The 25,106-nt window shown below is 55.8% G+C and overlaps 9 protein-coding genes across 9 annotated transcripts; 5 read left to right on the top strand and 4 right to left on the bottom strand.

Moving 5' to 3' along the window:
- Positions 1–101: 101 nt before the first annotated feature.
- Positions 102–1,521, top strand: F5144DRAFT_629365 (uncharacterized protein; the record flags this gene model as incomplete). Its single annotated transcript, XM_066792377.1, has 2 exons — positions 102–415; positions 473–1,521. The coding sequence occupies exons 1-2, from the start codon at positions 295–297 to the stop codon at positions 1,519–1,521; spliced, it is 1,170 nt and encodes a 389-aa protein (XP_066642473.1). The 5' UTR covers positions 102–294.
- F5144DRAFT_570722 (uncharacterized protein) lies at positions 1,497–8,129 on the bottom strand. The gene is made up of 3 exons (XM_066788792.1): positions 7,886–8,129; positions 6,366–7,764; positions 1,497–6,313 (listed from the first exon to the last, which is right to left on the bottom strand). The coding sequence occupies exons 2-3, from the start codon at positions 7,632–7,634 to the stop codon at positions 1,970–1,972; spliced, it is 5,613 nt and encodes a 1,870-aa protein (XP_066642472.1). The 5' UTR covers positions 7,635–7,764; positions 7,886–8,129; the 3' UTR covers positions 1,497–1,969.
- Positions 8,130–8,844: 715 nt separating this feature from the next.
- On the top strand, positions 8,845–10,294 carry F5144DRAFT_592363 (2-oxoacid dehydrogenases acyltransferase-domain-containing protein; the record flags this gene model as incomplete). Its single annotated transcript, XM_066790360.1, has 2 exons — positions 8,845–9,156; positions 9,230–10,294. The coding sequence occupies 2 exons, from the start codon at positions 8,845–8,847 to the stop codon at positions 10,292–10,294; spliced, it is 1,377 nt and encodes a 458-aa protein (XP_066642471.1).
- Positions 10,295–11,297: 1,003 nt separating this feature from the next.
- Positions 11,298–12,075, bottom strand: F5144DRAFT_215140 (uncharacterized protein). Its single transcript, XM_066783086.1, has one exon. The coding sequence runs from the start codon at positions 11,935–11,937 to the stop codon at positions 11,512–11,514; it is 426 nt and encodes a 141-aa protein (XP_066642470.1). The 5' UTR covers positions 11,938–12,075; the 3' UTR covers positions 11,298–11,511.
- Positions 12,076–12,454, top strand: F5144DRAFT_215141 (uncharacterized protein). Its single transcript, XM_066783087.1, has one exon. The coding sequence runs from the start codon at positions 12,214–12,216 to the stop codon at positions 12,412–12,414; it is 201 nt and encodes a 66-aa protein (XP_066642469.1). The 5' UTR covers positions 12,076–12,213; the 3' UTR covers positions 12,415–12,454.
- Positions 12,455–12,935: 481 nt separating this feature from the next.
- On the top strand, positions 12,936–16,150 carry F5144DRAFT_215181 (uncharacterized protein). Its single transcript, XM_066783088.1, has 4 exons — positions 12,936–13,879; positions 13,932–15,647; positions 15,703–15,951; positions 16,009–16,150. Exons 1-3 carry the CDS (start codon positions 13,061–13,063, stop codon positions 15,766–15,768), a joined length of 2,601 nt encoding a protein of 866 aa, XP_066642468.1. The 5' UTR covers positions 12,936–13,060; the 3' UTR covers positions 15,769–15,951; positions 16,009–16,150.
- Positions 16,151–16,737: 587 nt separating this feature from the next.
- On the bottom strand, positions 16,738–17,714 carry F5144DRAFT_215113 (glycosyl hydrolases family 11-domain-containing protein). The gene is made up of 2 exons (XM_066783085.1): positions 17,344–17,714; positions 16,738–17,257 (listed from the first exon to the last, which is right to left on the bottom strand). Exons 1-2 carry the CDS (start codon positions 17,625–17,627, stop codon positions 16,840–16,842), a joined length of 702 nt encoding a protein of 233 aa, XP_066642467.1. The 5' UTR covers positions 17,628–17,714; the 3' UTR covers positions 16,738–16,839.
- Positions 17,715–18,360: 646 nt separating this feature from the next.
- Positions 18,361–18,820, top strand: F5144DRAFT_570698 (uncharacterized protein). The gene has a single exon (XM_066788791.1). The coding sequence runs from the start codon at positions 18,403–18,405 to the stop codon at positions 18,601–18,603; it is 201 nt and encodes a 66-aa protein (XP_066642466.1). The 5' UTR covers positions 18,361–18,402; the 3' UTR covers positions 18,604–18,820.
- Positions 18,821–23,906: 5,086 nt separating this feature from the next.
- On the bottom strand, positions 23,907–24,549 carry F5144DRAFT_570694 (uncharacterized protein; the record flags this gene model as incomplete). The annotated part of the gene is made up of 2 exons (XM_066788790.1): positions 23,907–23,927; positions 23,978–24,549. A coding segment is annotated over one exon (415 nt), but the record flags the coding sequence as incomplete, so codon positions are not given.
- Positions 24,550–25,106: the final 557 nt, after the last annotated feature.

Below are 25,106 nucleotides of genomic sequence, written 5' to 3'. Positions count from 1 at the left end.
ACGACCCACACAACCCACTCGGGTCCCTGGGAAAGGCCTGTGGAGAACCCCCACCATGGCTGCCCCGCATCGACTTGCAGCTTGCATGTTTCCCGGGCTCCTGGCTCCCGTCGCTCCAGGCTCTCGAACATCTGACGACTGCTTTGCTGCCTTGTGTTCCGTTTTGATATTTAAAATTATCAGGAGACGCCATAGTCCAGCATTTCCCTCCTTTTCTTTTTCTGGCTTTCGAACCACAACGAACCCCACCACTGAACCACACCACTGAACCAACACTAGATCCCAGAAGCAGTCATGGAGACAACACCAATTACCGGGCTGGATGAGCTTGACAAGCACCTTGACGACCTCATCCAAGACACTAGCCTAACACTCAACCCAAAGCTGTTCGACGATATCGAACTTCAGCTTACCGGTAAGACTGTTCCTTTGGGCTTCATACCCTCCCTCATCAAGCTAACCCAAGCAACAGAAAGTAACATCCTACCCTTGATTCCTCGTTTCCTTCCCCGTCTCACAACGATCCTCAAACAATACACCGAGGACCCCACAGCCATCGTCGACCTCACCATCAAGCTCCTCCGACCTGTCCCATTCGAGGATGTATTCTCATTAGCCCAATCCGAGGAGCTCATCACGGCCCTGGAGTCGCCCGCACCCGCCGCCAACCTGCTCGGCATCGCCATCCTCCGCAAAGCCGCCGCAGCACCACGACACATCAGCTTCCTCTGCACCCACCCCGACCTCGTCGCCGCTTTCATCCGCTGCTGGCTCGTCTCTCCACAGGTCGAAGTCGGCCATAGAGGCAGCAGAGTCCTCGGCGACCTCCTCGACATCGACTCGGCCCAACCACCCCCACCACCGCCCACCCGGCCCGTCGACCCCACCACCGTTCTCAGCATCCGCCGCGAGCCCGGCCACGGCGCCCTCTGGGACCTGCTCTTCCGCAACCGGCCCATGTACACCCTCCTCCTCGACCTCATCTCCGGCCACCACCCCGACATGCTCGCCAACCCGCCCCAGGTCTCCCTCGCCCAGCACCGCCTGCTGCGTCTCCTGCCGCGCCTAGCCTCCATCGACTTCCCCACCGTCAGCCGTTCCGACTTTCTGCCGCCGGCGCCCGCGTACCCCGTCAACGGCCACGCCAACGGCGGTCCGGAGGGGCAGGGGGAGGCGGTGGAGAATGGGCAGACACCACCCCCACTGCGCGCCCCACAACCCGGCGAGGGCCTGCTGCAGTACGCGGCACTGCGGTTGGTGTCGCGGGGGGACTTCCTGATGCACATGGTGCTGGTGGATTTCTTCGTGACGCTGGTGGCGCTGATGCGCGTGACGGCGCCGTCGGACCTGAAGCTGGCGACGCTGCGGGCGGTGGTGGGGGAGGCGGTTGCCGAGGACGAGGATCTTCGGAAGGCGCTGCTGGACTTGCCGGATCGGACGGCGGAGGAGGAGGCGGAGGATTTGAGGCGGTGGGTGGGGGAGGTGATGCCGGGGGAGGAGGTGCGGGTGGTGGTGCGGTGAGGGAGTGGGTGCTGAGGTATTGCGCACGGTGCTATGAGTGCACAGATGTACGCGGTATTCACCCGGCTCGATGACGGGTTGACGTTAAGTGATTGATATCCAGGGATAGGCATACCGTCTTTCCATTTAATGGTTCCATGTTCATGTTTTGTTCCCATGATGGACTTAGTAACCCAACACGACACGGCGTATTGCGGACTAGGGTGGACGAGGAAGCACAATTTTGTCCTATTCCTATTCTACACCACTGCTTCCATGAGCCAAGCCGACCTCTTAAAAGTGACCTGCTGGCAGCAGAACAGCACCCGAAGGAAAAAATATACAATACATCGCCCGCTGATGGCCATGATGTCTGACGTCTAAGCAGTCCAAGTCTATATATCACAGCGCAACTCCCCTCACCCCCGGTAACCCCACCTCACCTCTCACTACACTACACCCACAGGCATTACGCCCTACCCATAAACTGCCTCGACGGATCATCACTCAAGCTATCCATGCTTGGCGACGGGCGAACCGACGGAACCGACAAGACACTATTCCTCCTCCCATCCTGCGCCGCACCATTCCCGCCCGCCGCCGTGGCACCCCCAACCATGCCCTCAATCCCCAGCCCAACCTCCCCCACCCGCCTCAGCACCAGCAACAACGCCGCCCGGAGTTCCTGCCCCAGGTCCTTCCCGAGCAGCTCCACCACCAACGGATAGAAGCTCTTGATATGCGCGACAAACGCCTCGCGCGGGAACGCCGCATACCCCTCCAGTACATCCACCACCACCGGCCGCCAGGCCACAATATTCCTATGCTGGCTTTCCTCGTCCAGCCCGATATACCCGCGAATAATGTCCTGGCACAGCGGGACCAGGGCACTCTCAACATCCGCCTTGGAGCCCTGGCGCTCGGGGGCGGTGTCGCCAAACATGCGAAACAGAATGGACACGTAGGTGGCGGCGCTGCCGGATTCCTGCTTGAGCAGGTTGGGCGGCTGCTTCATGAAGCCCTCTCGCCAGAGGCGCATGCGCAGGTCCTTGTCGGCGTTGAAGCGCTTGGCGAAGAGGAAGGACTTTTTGAGGAGGGCCATGAGCCGGAGGAGTTCGGGGGAGGGGATCTGTGCGTATACGGCGTCGTTGCTGAAGAGCTCGTTGACGGTCTCGATCATGAGGAGTTGCAGCACGCAGCGCGAGATGATGCGGTTGAAGAAGCGGCGCCGGGCGGCTGTCACCACGACGGGCTGTTGCTGGAGTGATGTGGCTGGCTTGAACTCTTCGAGCTGTTGGGACGGGGTCTGCGGTTGCGGCGTCGCGGACATGGCGGCCGGGTTGGCTGTCGCGGGGCCTGTGATGCTGTCGGGGTCGACTTCGGTTGACTCGAGGGGGGGTGAGTGCCCGTTTGTTTCCGCGCCGTTGATCTTGAGCGACTTCTCATTGACTGGCCCAGTCTCCGAGGTCGGGCTGAGCGCGACACCAAGCTCAAGTCCACTCGGCGGCGGTGAAAGTGACGCAGTCGAGTTGATGGTTGTCGCTGAAAAGAGCTGGTACGCCGTCGTCCGCTCAAACAGTTCGCAAAAGGCACCGACAATCTTGGCCCAGTGCTCAGGGGTAAACTTGGTCACGTTCTGGAGGATGAGCTGCTGCAGACAGTTACTCCCTATCCGAGCAATGGTGTCGTTTTCCTGGCAGATGCAGAGCGCGAGCAGCTCGAGGAATCTGTCCAACATGTACTCGAGAGCCTCGAAGTAGTGGGTAAAAAGGGTGATCATGTTGCGGAGCGCTTGAATCATGGTCGTGGAGAGCCATACAGACAGCTCCTCGTGGTTCAGCGCATTGGTCATCTCGGGCCGCGACCGAAGAACCATGAAGATGGGGTACAGCTGCTGTCTCCAAAGAATATCCCAAAACTCCGAAGGGAAGTCACCGCCGTATCGCAACAAGGTTTCGAAGAAGTAGTTGAGGGCGTTCGACCGCACCTCGAGATCCTCCCCGGTCATCAATACGTCGTGGAATGCGAAGAGCACCGGAAACCAGAACCCTTCCTCAACCGACGTGCGAGTCTGTTGGGCGGGCGACTTGGGGTTTGGCTCAGAGTGACCAGCACCCCCAGCCGACTTCTGCGACAGCGGACACTCGGGCGTCTTGAGCATCGTCGGGATGATCGACTTCAACATCTCCATAGCCTGCAAGCTCTTCTTCTGGAATCTCATGTTCTTGGAGAACTCGGTGAGACAGACGATGAGATCGGTGAACGCACCCTGAGAGATGACGACACCGAACCTGGTCTTGTAGACCTGCGTGACGTTGTCGTACGCAAGGTTAACGATGCTCTCGTACTGTTCCCTCGCCGCCACGGTAAAGACGCCGAACATGGTCCTCCAGCCGGAACGGATGTTCTCGCCCCGGGCCTGGATCATTTGGATGAGACAGCGGAGGATCATGTCCTTGACCGTCACGTTGCTCGAGTTCGACATGACATGTTCAAAAGGCTTGAGAAAATCCTTCTGGAACTTGAATCCAGCTAGCTCTTCGATCTCCATGAAACGCATCGACAGCTGGCGGAGGGAATCAAGCGCAAAGAATACGATGGCGGTGTTGGCATGACAGCCAACCTTGTTGAAATGCTCCCCGAGAACGTCCCAAATGTGGCTCCATTCGAACCTGACACGCGTCATGTTGTAGTAGCTGATCTCGACAATCTTCTGCAGACTGTACGTGCGCGGCGAGTCGTTCGACCCAGAGACCCTGATCTCGTCCCAACTTACTTCTGTCAAGGCACGAGCAAAGTGGATGATGGCGTCCCTTGACAGGTTGGCGGTGTTCGTAAAGATCCTGTCAACACTCTTGATCACGTCGTCGGATCTGCTCTCAAGGGCAATCTCAAGCGAGACGCCCTGTGGCCCTGTGTGGGCTCGTGGTCGGTTTTTCCTTGCCGAGGATGTAGACTTGCGAGGGTCAGTGGCCTCTGTCCGCTGTGGCGGTGGCACGAAACGGGCCCTTGAAACATCGGGCACGGCGCTCTCATCCACACCTCCCGATATCAACTGCAGTCGATCGAGCTGGCTGATGCACATGAGCACATCCTTCCATGACTCCTTGAGGTGGTTGCCTTCCGTTTGGGCAAGCTCAAGCAGCACTTTTAGGGCTTCGACATTCTTCGCCTGCATTTCGCGGGGGTTGTTGAGATTGGCTGTGTTCTTGAAAACGGAAATGAAGGCTTCCCTCGGGGTGGCAAGCTCGAACAGGCAGGCGATCTTGGTGGCCAGCTTCATGCCTTCCAGGCACAGTTTGTTCACGTCAAGGTTGTGAGTCTTTTGGGTCAAACTGGAAAGGGCTGAAAAGAAGGACATCCAAGTGGCGTCAAACATCGGACCGACGTGCTTGAACGAGGTGGCCGAGATAAACTTGACACCTGCTTTCTCGGCACTCTTGCGTTGGCTGCGGTACAAGTCACGGAACAGCTGTTCTGATCGCAACGAGATTTCCTCCGACTGTTGGACATATGCCTCCCGCTGCAGATCGCGGCCGACGTTCGAGAAGGCCTGCCCGAGCCCAGCAGCGAGTCCAGTTGATTGGGCCTGCAGCATCCCAGAAGCCGCGGCAGCCTCTCGTTCGCTTTTCAGGACGATTTCATTTTTCTGGATATCCTCGTAGATGCCAATGAGGTATTCATCCGGAAGATCGGCGTTGTCATTGATGCCACGGTTGTTCTTGATGAAATCGTCTTTGGTCATGCGCTTCACCACCTTGCTGCTGTGAAGATCCGTGTTGAGCAGGATGACGGAATATGCCAACACGTACGGAGTATCAGCATTGGCAAATGCATTCGGATTACCCGTCACGTAGCGGTGGGCAAACTTGAGCATAAAACGATCGATCTTTTGGGCCTCGCCAGGGAGACGGAAGGCCTGGAGAAACTCGCGGAGAGCATCAACAAACCGCTTTTTGGTAAAGTCCATCATGTCGACGAAAGCGTGCATAATGTCAACATTCTTTTGATCCCCTTCACCAAGGTATTCGCCGATCTGAGCCTTGTCAAGTCGGTCATCCCGCAGTAGGAACCGAGCAATATCTTCAGAGCTATCACTGCTGATAAAGCCTTCCTTGAGGAGAAGTTTGATGCCGTGCTTTGGTTTGAAGTTGAAGACCTTGATCGCGTTCGTCATGGCCGTCTTTCTCGCCTTCTCCTTCTCCAACTGGTCCGGGTCGTCGTCAATGACCGGAGTTGATGGCGCAATTGGTGTTTCCATGCGAGATGCTGTTTCGCTAGCCGACGGGTCGATCGAGTCCCTGAGGTCGTCGCTCGAAGCGCGCCTCTGCACGTCAACAACCGCCCCGTTGGCCTCAGGCCTCCCGGGCTGTGACCAATGAACTAAGGACCTCAATGTCTCGACGAGGGAGTCGAGGGCCACACGCTTCATAACATATTCCTTGGGAATCTCGCCGTCTGTTTCATGGTGCGTAGCGATCAAGGCGACTGACAGTGCCGGCGGCAATACACTCTTGATCTGCCACTCGCCGCCCGGCCCTGATTTCGAGTGGTGGTCCTCATACTGCTGCTCCTGGATAGAGTTGATCGGTACCGAAGCCGTCGCAAACCTCGAAAGATCCTCCACTATCCTCTGAAAGATGTTGTCCACGTTGCGGTCACAGTCGTAGTTGAGATACATCTCCACCAGCGCTCGCGGATCCTCGCATAATCTCTTGAGTACCCCTACAAAGGTGAGTTTCTGCGACAATGGGGCGTTTTTTCGCGCAAGGAGAGCAAGATAGATCTCGTTCAAAAAGACCTCGATCTCGTTCTACAACTCCGGGTCAGCATGGGAGCTTCGCGCAAAGGTAATTCTAACCAACCTTGAAGGACGACCTCATGTATTTCAACATCAGCCAGAATATGTCACAGCAGACATCGAAAACCCTATCCACCGAGCTCGCTCCATTGCGGGTGATGCTCAGGCAAAGATAGTACTTGATAGCCTGAAGAAAGTTCGTGGGCTCGTTGTTTTTGGTGTTCCTAATGGTGCACAATGGCGACGTGAATACCGTAATGTTGTTGTTGAGCAACGTATGAATTAGGTGGAGCGAAATGAGTTTGGACCGCATGGGCTGACCGCGAACGTCGTAGAGCTGGTCTGGCGGCAAAACTTTTGTCGACAAATTGCAAAAGGAACGGAAGACAAGATACGCATCCCGTACGTAGGCCTCGTCTTCGGCATCGAGGGATTCCGGTGTCTCCTCCTGGGAGCTTTCGGGAATGCTCTGCTCGGACACAGACCGCGGCGTCTTCTTCACAGGCTTCACCTGGCTAACCATGGTGGGGCCGTCACCCATGTGAGAATCATCGAAGCTCTTCCGGTGCTCCAAATCCTTCAGTGTGAGCTTTCCTGCGGTTTCGTCGACTGTATTGGAGGGGGAGGTGTCCGAGACGGTCTCCGACGGTCCCTCGCTGTCCGCTTTGTCGGTCTGCGAGTCCTGGTCATCCTCATCATCCTGATCGTCTATGCGGTCGACAGCCAGGTTACTCCGGCTAGCCTTGAGTTTATTAAGGTTTGCGCGTGCCTCTTTCATGTGTAGCCTGGTCTTGACCCTCTCGAATACCGTCCCCACCATCTGAGTGAGTGTCCCCTGAGCCACCTGCTGGTTTGCCGTGCTCCGTGACAACAGAAAGATGTTGTAAACCTGGCGCACCGCCTTTAGCAACCCGGCACCGTGTACAATTATCTTGTCGTTGAGCACCGCGGCGAGCAGTGATTTGACGATCTGGAGCTGAACCTCGACCAGCGTCGCCTCGCCTTGGAAGCAGTCGCAGATAGTGTCGATGGCCCGCTCGATGAGGGGCGCCCTCTCGGCGCCATCCTGGTCTGCGGATGACGAGGGCGAAGAGAAATATGAGTATGAAATAAGCTTCCCGATGCAATCGAGAGCGGTTGTGGCAAGCGGGATAGTGCCGGACTTCGTGGCTAGTTGGAGGGGCGCAAAAACGACTTCGGCATCAGGGAGTTGTTGGTCGTTCTCTTTGATAGCAGCGAGGGCCTTCTCGGCCAGCTCGGCCAGCTGCTTGTTACGGCCGGCATGTGCAGCGATGATGTCCAACGAGGACACCACAAATTTGAGGGAGCTCATGGCGCGCCGGCGTTCTTCTGGGAGCAGAAGGCCATTCGGGGACCGGTCAGCGCATGGGGGTTGTCGAGGACTTCGAGAGAAGGTGTTGGATATTATGTCGGTAGAGCACGGTCGGTTGCCCTGTGCCTTTCTTTGTCCCCCTTGTTAGTTAGATGCTCGTCGACCCGAATTCGCGATTGGGGTATCTTCGAGGGGTCTGTGCAGGAGAACCGGAAATGGGAATTAAGCTGCCGAAAGAGAGATGCGCATACCCAACAATCGAGATGATGCGGAAATTTCAGAAATCCGGCTCGGGGGGGAAGTGAATGCCGTCTCTTGGGGAATGCTGCGCGCAATCCGAATCTCAAAATGTTTCGCAGAACCCGGAAAGGAGTTCGTGAAGATGACAGCAAACCTTCGCGGTCGCTCACTGTGGGACCCGATCTCCTAACTGACGCGGCTCCGCCAGCTGGTCAGCACGGTCCCGCGTCGGCCAGCTTCCTGGTCCGTAAAATGGGCTTCCGTCGCATGGCGGGTTCCCAGCCGCACTCCACTGCCCAAAACAGGCCAGCAAAATGTCTCGTCGATCTACTTGTAACTGTGGCTGAGAAGAGACCCACCATGATTGTGCTTATCACAAAAAGGCAAAGTCAGGGAAATCGGGCGTTTTCAACTCGTTGAGTATACAAAGGCACAGAACAATACATCATACATATTCTCCTTCGAATTATCTTTAGTCCTTGATCCTCCTGTAGAATTATCTTTAGTCCTTGATCCTCCTGTACGTTGTAAAAGTGATCTAGACTCGAAACATTCCTCTTCGTTGCCTGCGCTTTCCGAATTCTGAGCTCGCTGATGTGGCTCGCGCTTGGCCAGTGCATCGTCGCATTCTCGCGCTGTCAACGCTGATTGGTGTGGAGGTCCCGTCCCATCCCGGCTCGTCCAGATTTTGGTGAACGGAAGCTAGCGAAGCTTCCCAACGAGTTGAGCCCGTCAAAAAAAACTGGTCCCCAACCCGCATCACGACCATCATCGCCCTCCGGTTTCCGGCTCCCGCCTTTTCTTCTTCACCCTCTCCATACTCTCTGCCCTTTTCTTCTCAATTGGCGATACGCCGTTGCGAGGGCATTTTCTGGGCACAATCCGGCACATCCGTGGCCGTGTTTGAGAACCTTTCTTGCTTCTTTTCCCTGCGCTCAACGCTTTTCCACATTTCTCTTCCACACCCAAAATGCTCGTCCCTGCAATTCGGAGGCAAGTCCTCCAACATGCCCGGCTTGCACGCGTTGCAGTCCCCAGCTTAACAAGATGGTACGCCTCATTCCCGCCGCACACCGTCGTCAAGATGCCGGCCCTATCGCCGACAATGACGGCGGGCAATATTGGTGCATGGCAGAAGAAGCCGGGCGACAGCATCTCGCCTGGTGAGGTTCTTGTTGAGATCGAAACCGACAAGGCCCAGATGGATTTTGAGTTCCAAGAAGAGGGTGTCCTCGCCAAGGTTCTGAAGGACAGTGGTGAGAAGGACGTTGCTGTTGGCAATGTAAGTTGCGCGGATTTCCCCACAACATCCTGACGGAGCACACCGGGTAGCTAACTTGGCCTCTCTCTCTCAGCCGATCGCCGTTATGGTCGAGGAAGGAACCGACGTTAGCGCCTTCGAGAACTTCACCCTCAAAGATGCCGGTGGTGAGGCTGCTCCGGCGCCTGCCAAGAAAGAGGAACCCAAGTCCGAAGCTGCTCCGGCCCCGGCGCCGACCCCTGCCCCCGAGGCCGAGGAAACCGGATTCAGTGGCCAACTACAGACCGCCCTCGACCGGGAGCCCAACATTTCTACTGCGGCCAAGAGGTTGGCGATCGAGAAGGGCGTGTTGCTGAAGGGTCTGAAGGGAACTGGTGCCGGTGGCAAGATCACCGAGGAGGATGTTAAGAAGGCGTCGTCTGCCCCCGCTGTCGGTGTTAGCGCCGTCGCCGGTGCCCTTTACGAGGACATCCTGATCAGCGGTATGCGCAAGACCATCGCCGCGCGCCTCAAGGAATCGGTCTCCGAGAACCCGCACTACTTCGTCACCTCATCCCTCTCAGTTTCGAAGCTCCTGAAGCTTCGCCAGGCGCTGAACAGCACTTCGGAGGGCAAGTACAAGCTCTCGGTCAACGACTTCCTGATCAAGGCTATGGCGGTGGCTTGCAAGAAGGTCCCGGCCGTCAACAGCTCGTGGCGCGACGGTGTGATCCGTCAGTTCAACACAGTTGACGTCTCGGTTGCCGTGTCGACCCCCAACGGTCTCATCACCCCCATCGTCAAGGGTGTTGAGGGCAAGGGTCTCGAGGGCATCTCATCAGCCGTCAAGGAGCTTGCCAAGAAGGCCCGTGACAACAAGCTCAAGCCCGAGGAGTACCAGGGCGGCACCATCAGCATCTCCAACATGGGCATGAACCCGGCTGTTGAGCGCTTCACCGCCGTCATCAACCCCCCGCAGGCGGCTATCCTCGCCATCGGCACCACCAAGAAGGTCGCTGTCCCCGCCGAGAACGAGGACGGCACCACCAGCGTTGAGTGGGATGACCAGATCATCGTCACTGCCAGCTTCGACCACAAGGTTATCGACGGCGCCGTTGGTGCTGAGTGGGTACGCGAGCTCAAGAAGGCCATTGAGAACCCCCTCGAACTCCTTCTTTAGAGTGTCGTCTCGATAAGAGAGTGTTTGACTAGGGCAAGGATGGGGCGCTGTGGCGGATGATATCAAGTAACCTGGAATCGACCCCGCGGCGGGGCGTTATAGAGGGATACGGAAATCCGGTGCGGACGGTGGGAGGGCTACTCGGGAATCTTCACGCGGGGTTGTTTTGGGCGCGCCATCTGTTGGTCGTCATTTTGGCATGGCAGCCCATCAGAGCTTGCAAATAACACAACCTGGATGGTGTGGTCACCCCACGCGCTTCTACGTCTCGGCGCTGGGAATACAGGATCCGTTTGTCTTGTTATTTGTACATTGACCCCAGATTATTCGCGTTCAGGGTTGTTTAATTGAGCATGGAGTTTCAGGTCACATGGTTGGTCCCCCATGTATGCATGTATGTGCCAGATAATAACCGCAAACGCCCACGCTTCCTCGGAGAAACCTAATACTTGACCGGGTGCGGTACCAACCAATGTGGTGAAAATATGAGGAGGTTGTTGTTTATTTACTAGGCTAGGGCCTTGAGTTGTTGCTTGTGCCAACTAATTGTCACAAACCCCTCGCGCCAGCAAGTCAAAAGAACCGCACAGTCGGACGGGCGAATCACTTTGCCCTCCTGTGCTGCCCGGGGTGTTTCGGCGCAGAGGCGGTTTCGGCGCAATAACGCACCAAGCAATCTATATGTACCATGTGGCTGTCCCGACACAGTAAACAGGGCGAACGAGGGTACTACGTTAGGTAGTGTATCTCTGGATGTATGTACTTCGGGACTGCTCTCAGAACGCACTCAACAATCGGGGACGCTCGGGATTGTCCCAAAACGCCCTGCAAAAGTCAGCCCGAGCCTCCCGCAGGAACGAACCGGATGCCCTGGAGCGGCCCGGACTTGGGTGGGGGAGTGGTTGTGGAACACCGTGGCGGTGGGAAATCTGTCTTTTTATCTCCGAAAATCCCGGCAGGCTGCAGTGTGGTAGTCTGGACGAGTTGGGGATACGAGCCGACCAAAGAGTGACGTTGGCTAGGTAAGCAGGCACCTACATAGTTACTGTGATGGGATATGTCCATCATGTTCCAGCACATCTTTCGTCAAATCATGGGAGCATGGGTAAGGGTAAGATAACCCTGTCAAGTATCCGATTTGGCAACAATTAGCGGGCACAGTGGACAGGCAGTCATCTTTTTTTTTTGTCGAGCTCCCTGTGTGGGTCTTTTTCAACTCAAGCAATCAATCCATCGATCAATCGATCCATGGGTTCCATCGTTGCACAGATTGCGTCGTTTCGAGGATCGCAGCAAGACCCAAGTCCGGGCTTTCCCCCGAACCCGATACAGGTTACACAGTCCGCGATGGATCGGGTGCCCACCCCAAAGTCCGTTTGGTACTGTGTCAAAATCATCATTTTCTCGACAACGCCGTAGCATCGCATCGGACTGCTGCTGTCCCATCTGCATATCCATGACCTGTACATGCATCTGCCGTACAGAGGGAAGATAAGGGCCAAGTATGCACCCCTGAAGACTGACTCGGGCAAACACTGCGAATTAGTTGGCAAATTGCGTCGAGATGGAAAGCAGCATCCCCGTTCAGCCATAACGTCGAGTAAAACAGACACGGTAGCTAGGTACCCAGTTGGGACACACATCCCTCGGAATTACCTGGTGCGATCAGAGATCAATCAGACAGAGATCAAAGCACCTGCAGTGTCTGCCCACCCACACCTCACCCTCCCGCAGTCCCAAAAGTAAGGACCCTGCCTCGGAACCCCTGATCCCGCGTCTCCCAGCCGGCCGGCCGCGGAGATAATGGACCCACTGACGCTAATCAGCCTTGGCACCGAATCCGGGCGCCGTCGCCGTTGGGAATTTGGGGGCTCGAGGTGCGAAGGGCGGGTGCTTCCGAGACGGGAGCTTGGACTGAGATGGTGCCGCAGCTCGTTGTCCGATCAAAAAAAGCAACACATGCAAGTCAGCGGCGCCAGCCCCTGTTTTGCGGATTGATTTTGCTCCCGCTGACAGCTGACACGCTCCAAGAACACCCGACGGCCTGGGTCTGCGCTGAAGTAACCCCGTCAGTGCCTGTCCACCCTCTTATGTTTCGAAACTACTTCGGTTCTGGGTAAAATCGCCGCCCGCTTGTGACTTCCACCTGCAACGTTCCCCGCGAAACACTCAACCAATACCCGGAATTTTGTGCCCGACGTTAGCCCAAAAACGGCAAGTGTCGGTGATTAGCTTTCCCAGCCCCCGCATTCCGCCCGAGATGCCGATCTGAAGCCAATAACCTCGTGGGCAGGTGCAGCCCACCAGCACGCACTTGGGACGAAAAGCCGCGGAATTGGAAGCGTGGAAAGTGGGTTGCTGCAGCTAGTCCCTCCCGTGCCTGCCTGCTGCTGTTGCTGCTGCTCCCGCCGGGACGGCCAAAGGGGAACTCAGGACCGAGGAGCACTGACGCGATCGCCCTGGAATCGTGCACCTTCCTACCCAGGTTCTTTCCTTCTTTTTCTTGTACATACATACATATCTTACCTACACATACTGGACCTTACGGAAGGAACGCAGAGCGCCGCGGGAAACCTTGCTTCGGCTTTGACCTTGTGGGTTCTCCCATTGCACCGCGTTCTTCCGTTTTCTCCGGTCTGTTCCTCCCCCAGCCGACGAATTCAAGATTCTTGTTCCTTCAACAACCCTCGCCATCGCGCTCGACCTTGCCTGCCCTTCCGGGGCCCCACCGGGACACCGACTCTCGACGAAGCCGGGTGTGCGGATATGGACGTGGACATGGTCACGGACGCTGCGCAACCCGCACCGGTTCCGGCACCAACCACGCCCGCTTCTGCTGGGAGTCCGGGGACCCTTAAACACGGAGAGCCCCGGCGGCGTAACCGGCCTGCGCTGTCGTGCATCCAGTGCAGGACGCGCAAAATTCGATGCGATCGCAACGAGCCATGCGCCAGTTGCATGAAGTCTAAGATCGTCAATTGCACCTACGAGGAAGCTCGTCGCCCAAAACCCCGGCTATGGCGATTATCCCCGGCCCCGGCCGCCGGCCATCACCATCCCGAGCTGTCCCCGACGTCAGCCGACGAGCGAGCGGCCGCGAATTCGGCTTTCACCTTCCGGGACATGGCATTGCCGGTGCCGCCCCCAACCTCAAATCCCCCGTGTGCAGGTTCCGGCTCTGGTGCTGCGCCACCGCACGGCAAGACCCCGGAGCCCCGTCAAGCCGCCAGTCCGCGCTCACTGCCACAAATGCACCATGCCGAACCCGGCGCCGGGACCTCGGGCCCACTCGGCAACACGACGGCCCTGGCGGAGCGGGTCCGGCAACTGGAACAGCAACTCGCCGATGCACTGAAACGCCCAGATTACGGCTCACCTTCGGCCCGCTCGGCCCACCAAACGTTATCCCCGGATCTTGGGCCCTCATCCCGGCCGTCCAAAGTGAACTCCTTGGTGAATGGGGAAAAGCTCGTAGGTCACCCTTTTCAAGCTCCTCCATGCCTCAGCGATTCGGCCGTCGTCCCCATCGCGAAACACCCTATTCCCATCTCCGTCAGTGTTGCCATTGATTACTGGCTTGAGCATGTGCCACCCCCTGCGTTTGATGTCATGAGCTGTCGGGCTGACTGTCCGACAGTTTCCTCTCGCTGTCAATATCGCCGCGCGCATTGAATCCGATAAAAGCTCCGAGGCGTATTTTACTCTTCAAAGATGCCGAGACCTAGGCAACACCATTCAGTCGACAAAAGCTTGGTCGTCAACCCCCCCTCAGCTCGGAAAATCCATCCCTCCCAAGGACGCCGCTCTTCAGCTAGTAGACGCCTACTTTAGGACCTTCGAGAGCGTCTATAGGATTATTCATCGGCCCACCTTCTGGCAGGGTTGTCAGGAATACTGGGACAACCCAACCAACGCTGACCCGGCGTTTGTGGTGCAACTCCAGCTTTGCATGGCCATTGGGGCCTGCTTCCAAGATGATGTAGTGGCGCTCCGCCGCTCGGCTATCCAATGGGTACGCGAAGCCCAAGTCTGGCTCGTCTCGCCCACTGAGAAGAGTTTGGTCAGCTTCGCGGGTCTGCAGGTCATGTGCTTGCTTCACATGGCGAGGGAAACATGCGGCATCGAGGGTGACATGGTCTGGATAAGTGCCGGTTCATTGTTGCGGACGGCCATGTTTCTCGGCCTCCACCGTGACCCTGATAACCTACCTCACACGTCCGTTTTTAGCGCAGAAATGAGGAGACGGCTTTGGGCATCCGTCCTCGAAATCGTGCTGCAATCCAGCTTGGATTCCGGGGCCCCGCCTCTCCTGAACTTGTCTGACTTTGACACACGCCCACCCTCCAACTATGATGACGATCAACTCGCTGAACACGCCAAATTTCCATCAATACCTCGGCCTCCCAACGCATTCACCGAGACCACCGTCCAAATCGCCCTTCTTCGGTCATTCCCCGTACGGCTAGCCATTGCACAATATGTCAATCATTTCAGCTCGCCTGCCACTTTCGAGGAAACTTTAAAATGGAACACCGAGTTGACAAACGCCTGTCGGGCGCTCTCGGCTACCTTCCAGCCATTTTACGACCCCGCCGGAATCCTTCCCAAGCGCCTCTCGTTATTCCAGCTGCGCCTGGCGGAGCATATGGTACACCGCTTCTTCCTGGCACTGAATCATCCCTGGTTATGGTCCGCTCACAATAACCCAACCTACTACTTCGCCCGCAAGATGTGTGTCGAAACATCGCTCAAACTCTACCGCGCTATTGCGACTGGTTCTCCTGCTGGGGACTCTGGGACGGCAAGTCAGTCTGACGACTTTACCCGACTTGCTACCTGCGGATACGGCGCCTTCCGGGCGGTTCCGACACTAGCTGTGCTGACTATCTGTCTCGAACTTCTATGGCAAGTCCAAGAAGACCGCTCCTTTCGCCAAAGTATGAACATCGACCACCCACCAGATCGCCCAGCGCAACCCGGAAGCGAGGCGGATGTGGGCAACTCCGTGGGAATGGGCATCGGTAGTGGTGCCGCGCCGCGGTTGGAGCTATTGGAGGCGGTGAAGTATTCTATCGGTTGGACTGAGCGGCGGGTACGGTGTGGAGAGACGAACGTCAAGGGATACATCCTGTTCTCTGCGCTGCTTTGTCAGGTGCAGGCGCTTCAGCGTGGTGCTTCAGACGCCGAAGTAGAGCGGTCAGTGTTGACTGTCGTTGGAGAGGAATTAAACCGCTGCCTGCTGCTTCTGCGGGACGCAGCTGGCCGGGATCCGTCTTTTGCTGTGAAAGGTGGCGAGGCAACGCATGATAAGAAAGGCTCGGGATGGGGCGCCGCTTGGGGACCCGAAGATGCGGTGAGCGCGAACACCCTGAGGTTAGCTCCTTGCGCCATCTGCTAAATGTTCACAGCAGCGAACACGTGGATTCAACTCCATTTTCAACATACACGATGCCGACTTCTTTATCGGCACTTGATCTCCGAACCAAGTACGCACCAAGCACTCACGCGCTAATCTCCGTGGCAACAACGCGATATTTAGGAATCAGGCCGCTAGCGGTTGGCGAATTACGAACAACTGCCGGCTTGCTCGCCCCATCTCACCACGCCAGGAAACTAATCCCTCCATGTGTAATCAGTGTCTCTGAAGCCTCGACAAGGCAAGCGACGCCGTCCATGATTCAGAGACCTGGGAAATTGATTAACACCGTCATTAGACCACCCCAACCCACGCGTAATACGCAACCAGCGGAGTGAGGACTTTGAACACCGAAACCTAAAAGGGGGGGAGGAAAAAAGAGAAAAAGACAATAAACTTGACAGCAAGACTGGCGGGCCACCCGCGGACCATAGCAAGGACGAGAAGGGTGCCCCTTGATACCGAACGTCTCAGTTGCAACTCATCCGACGATGTTCAACACGCGCGTCGACATCGCTGCAGTGTATCATATCTTTGGAACCTGGCCGGCGACCGGGATTGGCTTTGATACACAATTTTGAGGTCATCATTGCATCCCCGCCGCGGCTTAGGTTCACAAGTTACCATAGTCAGCCAATCAACAAAACATTTGAATCCAAATCACTTCTGTATGCCGATTCCCACACCATATGCGTTCAAATCAACCAACCATCGCGGAACAGGGGAGGCCGAGGGCATCCACTTCAGGCGAGAATCTTTGGAGGCTGTCAGAGCCCGGATGGCGTCGTCCAACTTATAAAAAGGGGGACGGGACAAGATATGACGAGCAGAAGCATGATAGGGGACAACAAAAGCCGTTGTATATACGGGCCTATGGTGTTCAACGCTGGTGCACCACACACACACCTAAAAAGAACCGCGGGTAACTATGTACAGAGGTCCGGAGCTCGAAGAAGAAACAAGAAACTGAGAAACCTCGCACGATCGGAAAGGCCCGATCGTAAGCTCCGCCAGGCCCACCCGTCCAAAACCCCCCGATACCCCTTGTTCAGCCCCCTCGCTTAGGCAAGGAATCCGGTTCGCAGTACCGCCCGGGGCTGATCCCCCCTCAACCATCACTTTACTCCGCCTACCAGACGGTGATGGAGGACGAACCAGAGCTCTGGTAGCCCTCGGTGGCGACGATCTGGTAGTTGTGCTGGCCCAGCTGGAGGCCGCTCTGGGCCCAGCGGGAGAAGTGGGCGCCGACGTTGACGCTGCCGCTGGAGCGCTTGTTCTCGCGGACGGACCAGAACTGGTCGAAGGTGGAGGTGCCGAGGATGGAGGGCTGGTTGTAGCGCGTCGTCTTGGCGATCTTGTAGTTGCTGCCGTCGATGTAGCTCGTGCCCAGGTTCTGCGCCTGCGACGACGGGTCGTACGTGCCGAACGATTCCACAATGTAGTACTCGATCAGCGGGTTCGTCGTCCACCCGTACACCGCCAGGTACCCGTTGCCTGATGGGTTGAACTGCCCGCTGTAGTTGATCGTCCGCGACGCGCCCGGGTTCCTGGATGTGTGTGTTAGTTTCGTTGAGTTTCCTCACGCTTCCCTCACTATTCAGCCAGCGGAGGAGTGGGTTTTTATGTTACGTACCAGCCCTTGCCACCGACAAAGTTGCCGCAGTTTTGCCAGTTGACGCCGTAGTTGCCGTTGTCGCCGTTCCAGTAGTTGACGGTGCCGCCGTTGTCGGTCCAGAACGAGAAGTAGTAGCCGCCGTGGTAACCGGTCTGGCTCGGGGTGCCGCCACGGGCCATGAGCAGCGCCGTCACATTCTCGCCACGAGCGTGGGCCTCGCTGAGCTCAGTCGTGTTGAGGGGGAAGGCGAGGGCGCCGACGGCACCGAGAGCGCCAACGAGGAGAGTCTTGAAGGAGACCATGTTTACGGTGGAGCGAGAATGTTCAGGTTCCGAGTACTGGATGCTGGATGCTGCTGAGGATGGTGATGAGAAACAAACAGAGACCGAGGGGTGATTGTGACGGGCTATATATGTCGTTTCCCGACAAGCATGGCCCACTCGTGCACTGTTGTCCACCCTCCGCTGGCCGTTGTATCATGCCCGCTCGGCTGCTCGTTCGGCTTCTCGTTCGGCTTCCTGACGGCTCATGATGTTGGTGTTCGCGGTTCTCCGTGTCCACCTCCATATCACCCCATTACCCGGTAGCCAGCCCACTGACCAGGAGTGCCCCGGTTTCCGGGGCCACACCATCCTTTCCGTAGATCCCCTTGCACATTGTCGATCATATTCCTGTCTCGGTTTAAATGCGCCATCATCACCCACTCTGGCGTGGTGTTGTTGATACCCTTGACACCTTATGAACGAACTCATTCTCCCTCGGAGCGTGCGGCCTGAGGTTTGTCTGCTACTTTTATTATCAACGACCGGGTTTCGGTGCACCCCCAGATTTTGCGCACCAATAAAATGGTATCATGGTTTAGCCTGAAGCATCTCCCGAGATCTGACAGGCCCCAGAACCCGGAACACAGAAGCCGCTCTTGGCTGGAACCGGGTCGACTGCCGCACTGCTGGGTCCGAGATTCCCACTTTTAGAATGAAGGGGACCCCAAGGTAACATTGTCCATCCCTTAGCTTCGGTGCAGACCCGCTTCGACGGGACTCGGCGTCTCAACTCTCAACCACCAACAGCCCCTTGATGCCCGAACTGCAAAACTCGCCCATGTCGTGCTCACGATTGCTTCGGCCCCCCCGGTTACTGGCGGAGGTGCCGAGTACTTCGATGCAACGGTGGCGCCGGCACATTTCAGGCTGTATTATCTGCTGTAACCACATCGAGGAAGGTGGGAGAAGAAGAAGCTTCTCGACGGCGGTTTCCGTCAGTGCCAGCGCGAGCTAAGACGCAACAAGTCTTCCTTGCGACAAGCTTTCGGCACTCGAATAGTGCGGAGGCGGCAATACTACCTGGGTGAGGGGGTTAAGGGGTTGGCTAAACTTCACAGTCGCGTTAGTTGGACGACGAGCGAGTCAGTTGCTTCCGTGATGTGTTTTTGATAGTTGCCGACCTGACTAAGGTCCCACGCCGGCCGCCTCCGAGGAGACAACTTAGGCCGAAGGGGGCCAGGGCTCTCGAGTGCGAGCTCCGGCCGGGAAAACGACCGGAGCATACTGGGTTATTTTCGTCCATCCGAGTAATATACCTCCTACAAAGTCACCGTTCGAGACCACCAACCAACCCTGCTAGCGGAGTATGACGGGTAATTCAGGCTCTCCCGCTTGCGGGCCGGGTCGAAAATGACGGAACGGAGGGGTTCCTTTCCCATTATACGCCAGCCTTCACGTCCTCGTTCCCATACAGCCTGTCGAAGACTTGCCACCCGCGCTCCGCCGGTCCGGATGATGAAACCCGGCTGGGGGAAACGGCTAATAGAGGCTGAGATTCGATATTCGATTCTACTGTCTCCCAAAAGCCGAGCCGGAGAAAAGGATGGCGATGGTTTGCTGAGGGAGACCCATCGTCGAGCGTTACAAGATGACATCCCGCGAATGTGATGGGCTTGATGATCTCAATGAGCCGAATATCCCACGCTCCCACCCACGATACTGATAGGAAGAAGGTGACTTTTCACACCCTTTACTGGCATTTCGAGGGTTCCGACCTCACCCCGACTTTGATCAAGCAAGCAGTAAGTCGAGCAGCACCTTTAGGTAGGTTCCAACTCCGGTGAAGAACGGCGCCACGCCCGACCAGTTGTCTGTCAATCGTGGGTACATACCTATATAGTACAGCTGTGGAGGGAACAATATGGTCCCTATACCCTTGCCGTGTCCGAAGATTGCAAAGACTTCGCACGGCCCTCATATGATGGTTATCAAGCCAACGTAGATGGAGGCACTCAGCTACAGCTTCGGTTCGGATGATTGGAGCGGAACGGAATCCGTTACGCATGAGTTGATCTGATTCTAGGGACCTGATTTCTTCAGGGGTCAGGAGTTGGGGCGCAGATATGCCCTGATTATCACATAGCTGATAGCACTGAGGCGAGAAATCCAAGACCACTACATGCATATGATGGACTATCAAACAAACAATATATGTAGTCAACAGTGTGGTGGAGAGCCACCCCCACCCCGCTTTCCTTGCCACGAGGAGTGACACAAGACCAACAATCCGTGTTAGCGAAATCTTTACATCTTCTTTGTAACCTTCAAGTTACTCAGCCTTGGTTGCTTCCATGGTCTTTCCACTTTCTCAAACCTAAAGATCTGAATTTGGTCAACTCATATTGGACTGGAAGGCGACCTCACTGCCAAACAATAATTAGGTAATTAAGCTAGCAAACAGAAGGGTGCGGCGTCCCTATTGCAACTGGACATCTCAGGAGCCTTTGACACGGTCAACCACACCCGACTGCTAGCAACTTTGCGAGAAATGGGCTACCCGAGGTGGCTGGTCCTCTGGACGAGAGACTGGTTGACTGGTCGAGAGGCCACCCTTCTTTTCGACGGCAAGACGGCGGCACCGACGGCAATTCGGGCAGGGGTCCCCCAAGGCTCACCCCTTTCCCCTGTTCTCTTCATTCTCTACATTTCCTCATTATACAAGCAGCTACAAGACGAGCACCCACACTTGGCTATAACGGGGTTTGCGGACGACACCAACCTCCTGGTATTTGGTCGAAACCCCGAGGCCAATGTCCGGCAACTGGAGGCGGCGTGGGAAACATGCATGCGATGGGCGGACAGTCGGGGGATGAAGTTCGCCCCAGAAAAGAGCGAACTGATCCATTTCAACAAAGGACGACGGCAGTGGACAAACCAGCTGGAACTCACTAACCCAGGGGGAGGCACCAGCCCCGTCAGACCGAAGGAGTCTGCCAGGTTCCTGGGAGTCTGGCTGGACCGGAAGCTCAACTGGAAAGCCCACCTTGCGGCGGTGGAGAAGAAGCTGAGGACCCAGAGCTATGCCCTGTCGAGGCTAGCGGCATCGACGTGGGGACTGGGGCTAGCCAAAGCGCGAGAAGTGTACACAAAGTGCATCCGGTCAGCGCTGGCCTATGGCGCATCGTCGTTCCACATTCCCACGGATGTGGGAGGCGAACCGGTGAAGAAAGGCATCACCAAGGCCCTCGGGAAGGCCCAGAACAAGAGCCTGAGGATTGTGGCGGGAGCCTTTAAGTCTACCCCCATCCGTAACCTCGAGACAGAGACGTGGGTACCACCGTTGGACTTATACCTAAACAAACGGCTTGCAGATTTCGAAAACCGACTCCAACAACCCGATCTGGACGACGGCCAAGGCGGCAAAAAGACGGCGGGGAGCGTTGTCCTTACCGCCTGCCGCAAGATACAGCAGAGACTCAGCTCGAGGAGGGGCAACAGGGGCCGACCGCGAACCTTGAGACCTCAAGGGCCCACGGCGGTAGAGAGAGCCGCGGGCACGATCATGCGCTGGACGGGGGGAACCATAGACACGGACAAGGCAGTAGAAGAGGCCTGGAGAGCGAGGTGGTTAAAGGAACGGGACGGCAGAGCAATCACCAGGCCGGCGGACGACTTTGACCATCAGCGGGAGACGCTATTCCGGAACGAAACCCTAAGGAGGCATGACGGTCTCAGCAAGGCGAAAAGCTCACTGCTCATTCAAATCCGGACGGGAGCAATAGGCTTACGGGACTACTTGTTTACACGGGAAGTCCCGGAGGTTCTGACGCCTGCCTGCGAGTGTGGCGAGGGACGAGAGACTGCCGAACACCTGGTAGTGTGGTGTTTGGCCCCACCGTTGACTCGAAGATGGGAGAGAACTGGAATTCGGACACGACGGGACTTTTACTCAGTTCTACACGGTATCAATCCCAAGACTGCACGGCTTGCGAGGAGGATCCTCGACTGGCTGATGGACTCGGGGAGGCTGCCGATGTACAGCTTGGCCAGGAGGCTCGAGCTGGAAACGGCGGCCTGAAGCGCCCCCGTTCGGAGGCCAGGAGGCCTCCTCTCTTTGTATACGTAGACTCACCAGAACGCATCGTTCCTTGATTGTTGGTAGGGGTTTTTCACCCGGCCCGGGAGGGCACGGTTTTCCTGTACACTAAATAGCAGAGGGTCCGGCACGCCCTAGGGCATAGCGGAGTATGAATAATAATTAAGCTAGCAACGACTCAAGAGTCATTTGGTAGTGTTAAGACTACCCATTGAGGACTATATGGCCCTTTGTATCCATCACTACAAAGCGACAATAAACGAATAGTCGAGGGAGCGGCGCTCATTTACCCAATACACAACGAATGTCCACCCCAAAAGCGGCATGAATGTTAGTTCCCCCGGTATAGGTGGCAGTCTCTTAGGGTAGAAGCAATCCCCTATTGCCTTTGAACTTGTGGGATTTGGTTATCGAGATCTAACAGCGGTAATTCTAGAGCTCAGGACAACTGAAAACAAACAGAAGTTAAAAAAAGGGAAACGGAGAGAAACATCAACACATCCACCCTAGAATTTGTGTGGCAGGTTCATAATACTCGTGACAGGCTCATGGTACTCATGAACCAGTGTGATATGGCCCCGAGCATGCTTAAGGTGTTGATACATACACGGTGGCTCCTAATCTTTTACGGTCCTGCTACAAAATCCCCCTCAGCGCTTGTTGACCTACACCCATACCAACTCTTGCTAGGTAACTTCCACAATGTTGGTGCCAAGCGGCAGGTAAACTGTTTTTGCCCTTATCTTGATTCGTTCTTCAACCCTCTAACGTTTATACGCTTCCGCTTCGTGATGTTGTCATTTTGCGCAGGATGTTGTCATTTTTCACAGCACCCACCCTCGTCTCCTTTGATTCTTAACCCCTGACGGCCGAAGCTGTCAATTTTAGGACGAAGTCAAATGCGGTCATGCAACGAACAAGAGAGATTTGGGGGTTGGGTTCAGAAGTCACAGTCACAAACTAGAAATGGTCTTTGAGTTAAGAGAGGCGGGAATAAGAACCAGGCCCCACCACCAAACCTCTACGGTGTTGTATTCGTGATAGAAATCGCACCATGCATGCGGAGGGCTCGCTTCCGTGGACGAATTCTTGATGGTGTATTCATTTTGATTGGCTGTGGTGACTGAGAGACTCTGATCCGCGGAGAAGAAACCTGAATTGGGAGGACCGGGATGTCATCGGACTCTCGGGACTTCAAAACTCCTTCAAAATGTTAGAGTTGGTTGGAGTCTTGACTGCAGGTGAGTGCGGATCCTCGAAATCCTTCGAATCCTTTGAGAATATATCCTCCTATCTTCTCCTATTGTGACTCGCTTAGAATATTAACCGCTGTCTGTGCCCCTCGTGCTTCTCCTTGTCTGAACGTTTTCGAAAAAAATGACCAATTGTAGACCGCCGCTGTTACATAGAGGATTGCTAGACCAGGTGATTCCGTTGCATGTTTATATTGCTCACGCTTGGCTTGTGGGAGGGAAGCCTTGGTTGTTGTCTGGCATAGAGTGATAGGAAGGCGCCCGAGGATCGGAATGCCTGGCTAGAGGAAGACGAGGCGTGGTGAAACAAGTCTATAAATCACCCGTCCACCAACTCTGTGATCAGTTCTTGTTTCCTCCTTAAAGCTCCCTTGACACCAACACACACACACACACACGCATCTTTAAGATCACTCCGGTAAATTCACCTGTTCTCTAAGTCAGCCACCAAACCTACGGTAGCATAAGTAATCTAACTACAAGAGCCTCCAGGTCACAATGCAGTTCACCACCATCTTCACCGCCGCCGCTCTGCTGGTCGCCAGCGCCATGGCTCTGCCCCAGCCGGCCGCGAACCCCGAGGCCGCCCCGCAGATCTGCTCCTGCGTCCTGGGATGCTACGACACTTGCGGCGCCAAGCTCTGCTGCTAAACGATGCGATTGAGAACAACGACCAATTCTAGCTTGGTATCTCGGGATGGCAGGGATTTGTTGCATGTTACAAACCATTCTCTTGTAACCGCTGAGGCCGTGGTCATGTTTATCTACGTACCTACGCTCCGTACCGCATCTCTAGCCAGCAACGGGAATTGAGAGTCGTTCCGGCCGTGATTATAAGCATCCTTTCGCACCCCAGGCCGGATTGTTGTCTCCTGTCTTCCCAAAAACTCTGTGCCAATTCCCCTCTCAATGATCATATGTCCTCTAAGTCCCTGCCAGTCATCCGTCTTTCCCGCATTGCTAAAAAGATCTCAACCAAATATTGAGAAGCTGGAGCTCAAAATGAGTCAACTTAGCCTTACAAACAGATGTTAATGTACCTTGCCTGGAGTGATAAGGCGATGACAAGCGGCCGTGATTAAAACAAGTTCAAGTACGATGCCATTTGATATGGTATGACTGAATCCTGTCTCTCGACACGCCAGCGACATTTCTCTCGCAACAGAGATGCGCCCGGATATTCGAGTGCGCCATTGCTCATGCCTCGAAAATTGTCGGTTGTACCGGTCTCGTCCTCCGACTCGCGGCGTTGCCGCCTTTGAGGTTGAAACGACTGGATTCGGTTTCTGCCCGTGAAACTTGGGAGTTTACGTCTGTAACTCGGAGAGGCTGTTTCGTTGGCTTTTGAGAAGCTTCTTCCACAAAGGTGCATCCCGGATAGGCGGTTCGGGCTGCGGACAGGCTGCTGAGGCGACTGTCGAATGTCGCCAGAGCGTAGGTTGGAACTGGGGTGATGGGGCTATCCTCCGCTGTTTTTGTTTGCGGCAATGCAATAGTGGAAATCGGCCCCGGGCTAACAGTGCGTGCGCCAGCGGGCGGTGGCAACAACCATGGCGCGACCAGGAGCATGCCAAAGAACATGGTGTTTAGGTAGGTTGAGGTTGAGGTCATCCGAATCTCTGCGAAATGGCCAATGCTTAAATGCGGGGAAGCAAGCATTTTGAGTCTTTGTCGGCTGTTCGGATGATATCACACATACGAATAGTTGCCCGACCTTGTTTGTAAACGTGTCCATCCACCCAACTACAGCTTCTGACATAGAGGTGTGACTACTAATCCGCGTGACATCAAACATGTACGCCAGGAGAAGGGGAGAATGCCGAGGCACTTCAATTTTACACCCTGGAATGTGAAATCGGCAGGAGTGACGAGATGGATGTATCTGGAAAATATGATTGGAAAAAAGCCGGAATATGAGACGATAATTCGCAGTCAACTTGAGCCAGTAACTTAGATATCAGGGTGTTCGACATCGAAGCCGTTGACATGATTGAACCCACCACTGTAGGCTGCCTGACTGGTACAATAACTCATCTGCATCGCCACCTTAACTCTTAAAGGATTGAGGGACTTGGCCTTAAACCTTGGAAACACCTTATTTTTCCGAGCACACTACATTTGTGTGGACGCGAAAGTACCGTGGTGACCGTGGACGGAACTCCGTGTCGT

The sequence above is a fragment of the Chaetomium tenue genome (assembly GCF_020726465.1).
Source record: "Chaetomium tenue strain MPI-SDFR-AT-0079 chromosome Unknown F5144scaffold_4, whole genome shotgun sequence".
Lineage (NCBI taxonomy): Eukaryota > Fungi > Ascomycota > Sordariomycetes > Sordariales > Chaetomiaceae > Chaetomium > Chaetomium tenue.
This window is presented reverse-complemented; position numbering and strand designations above follow the sequence as displayed.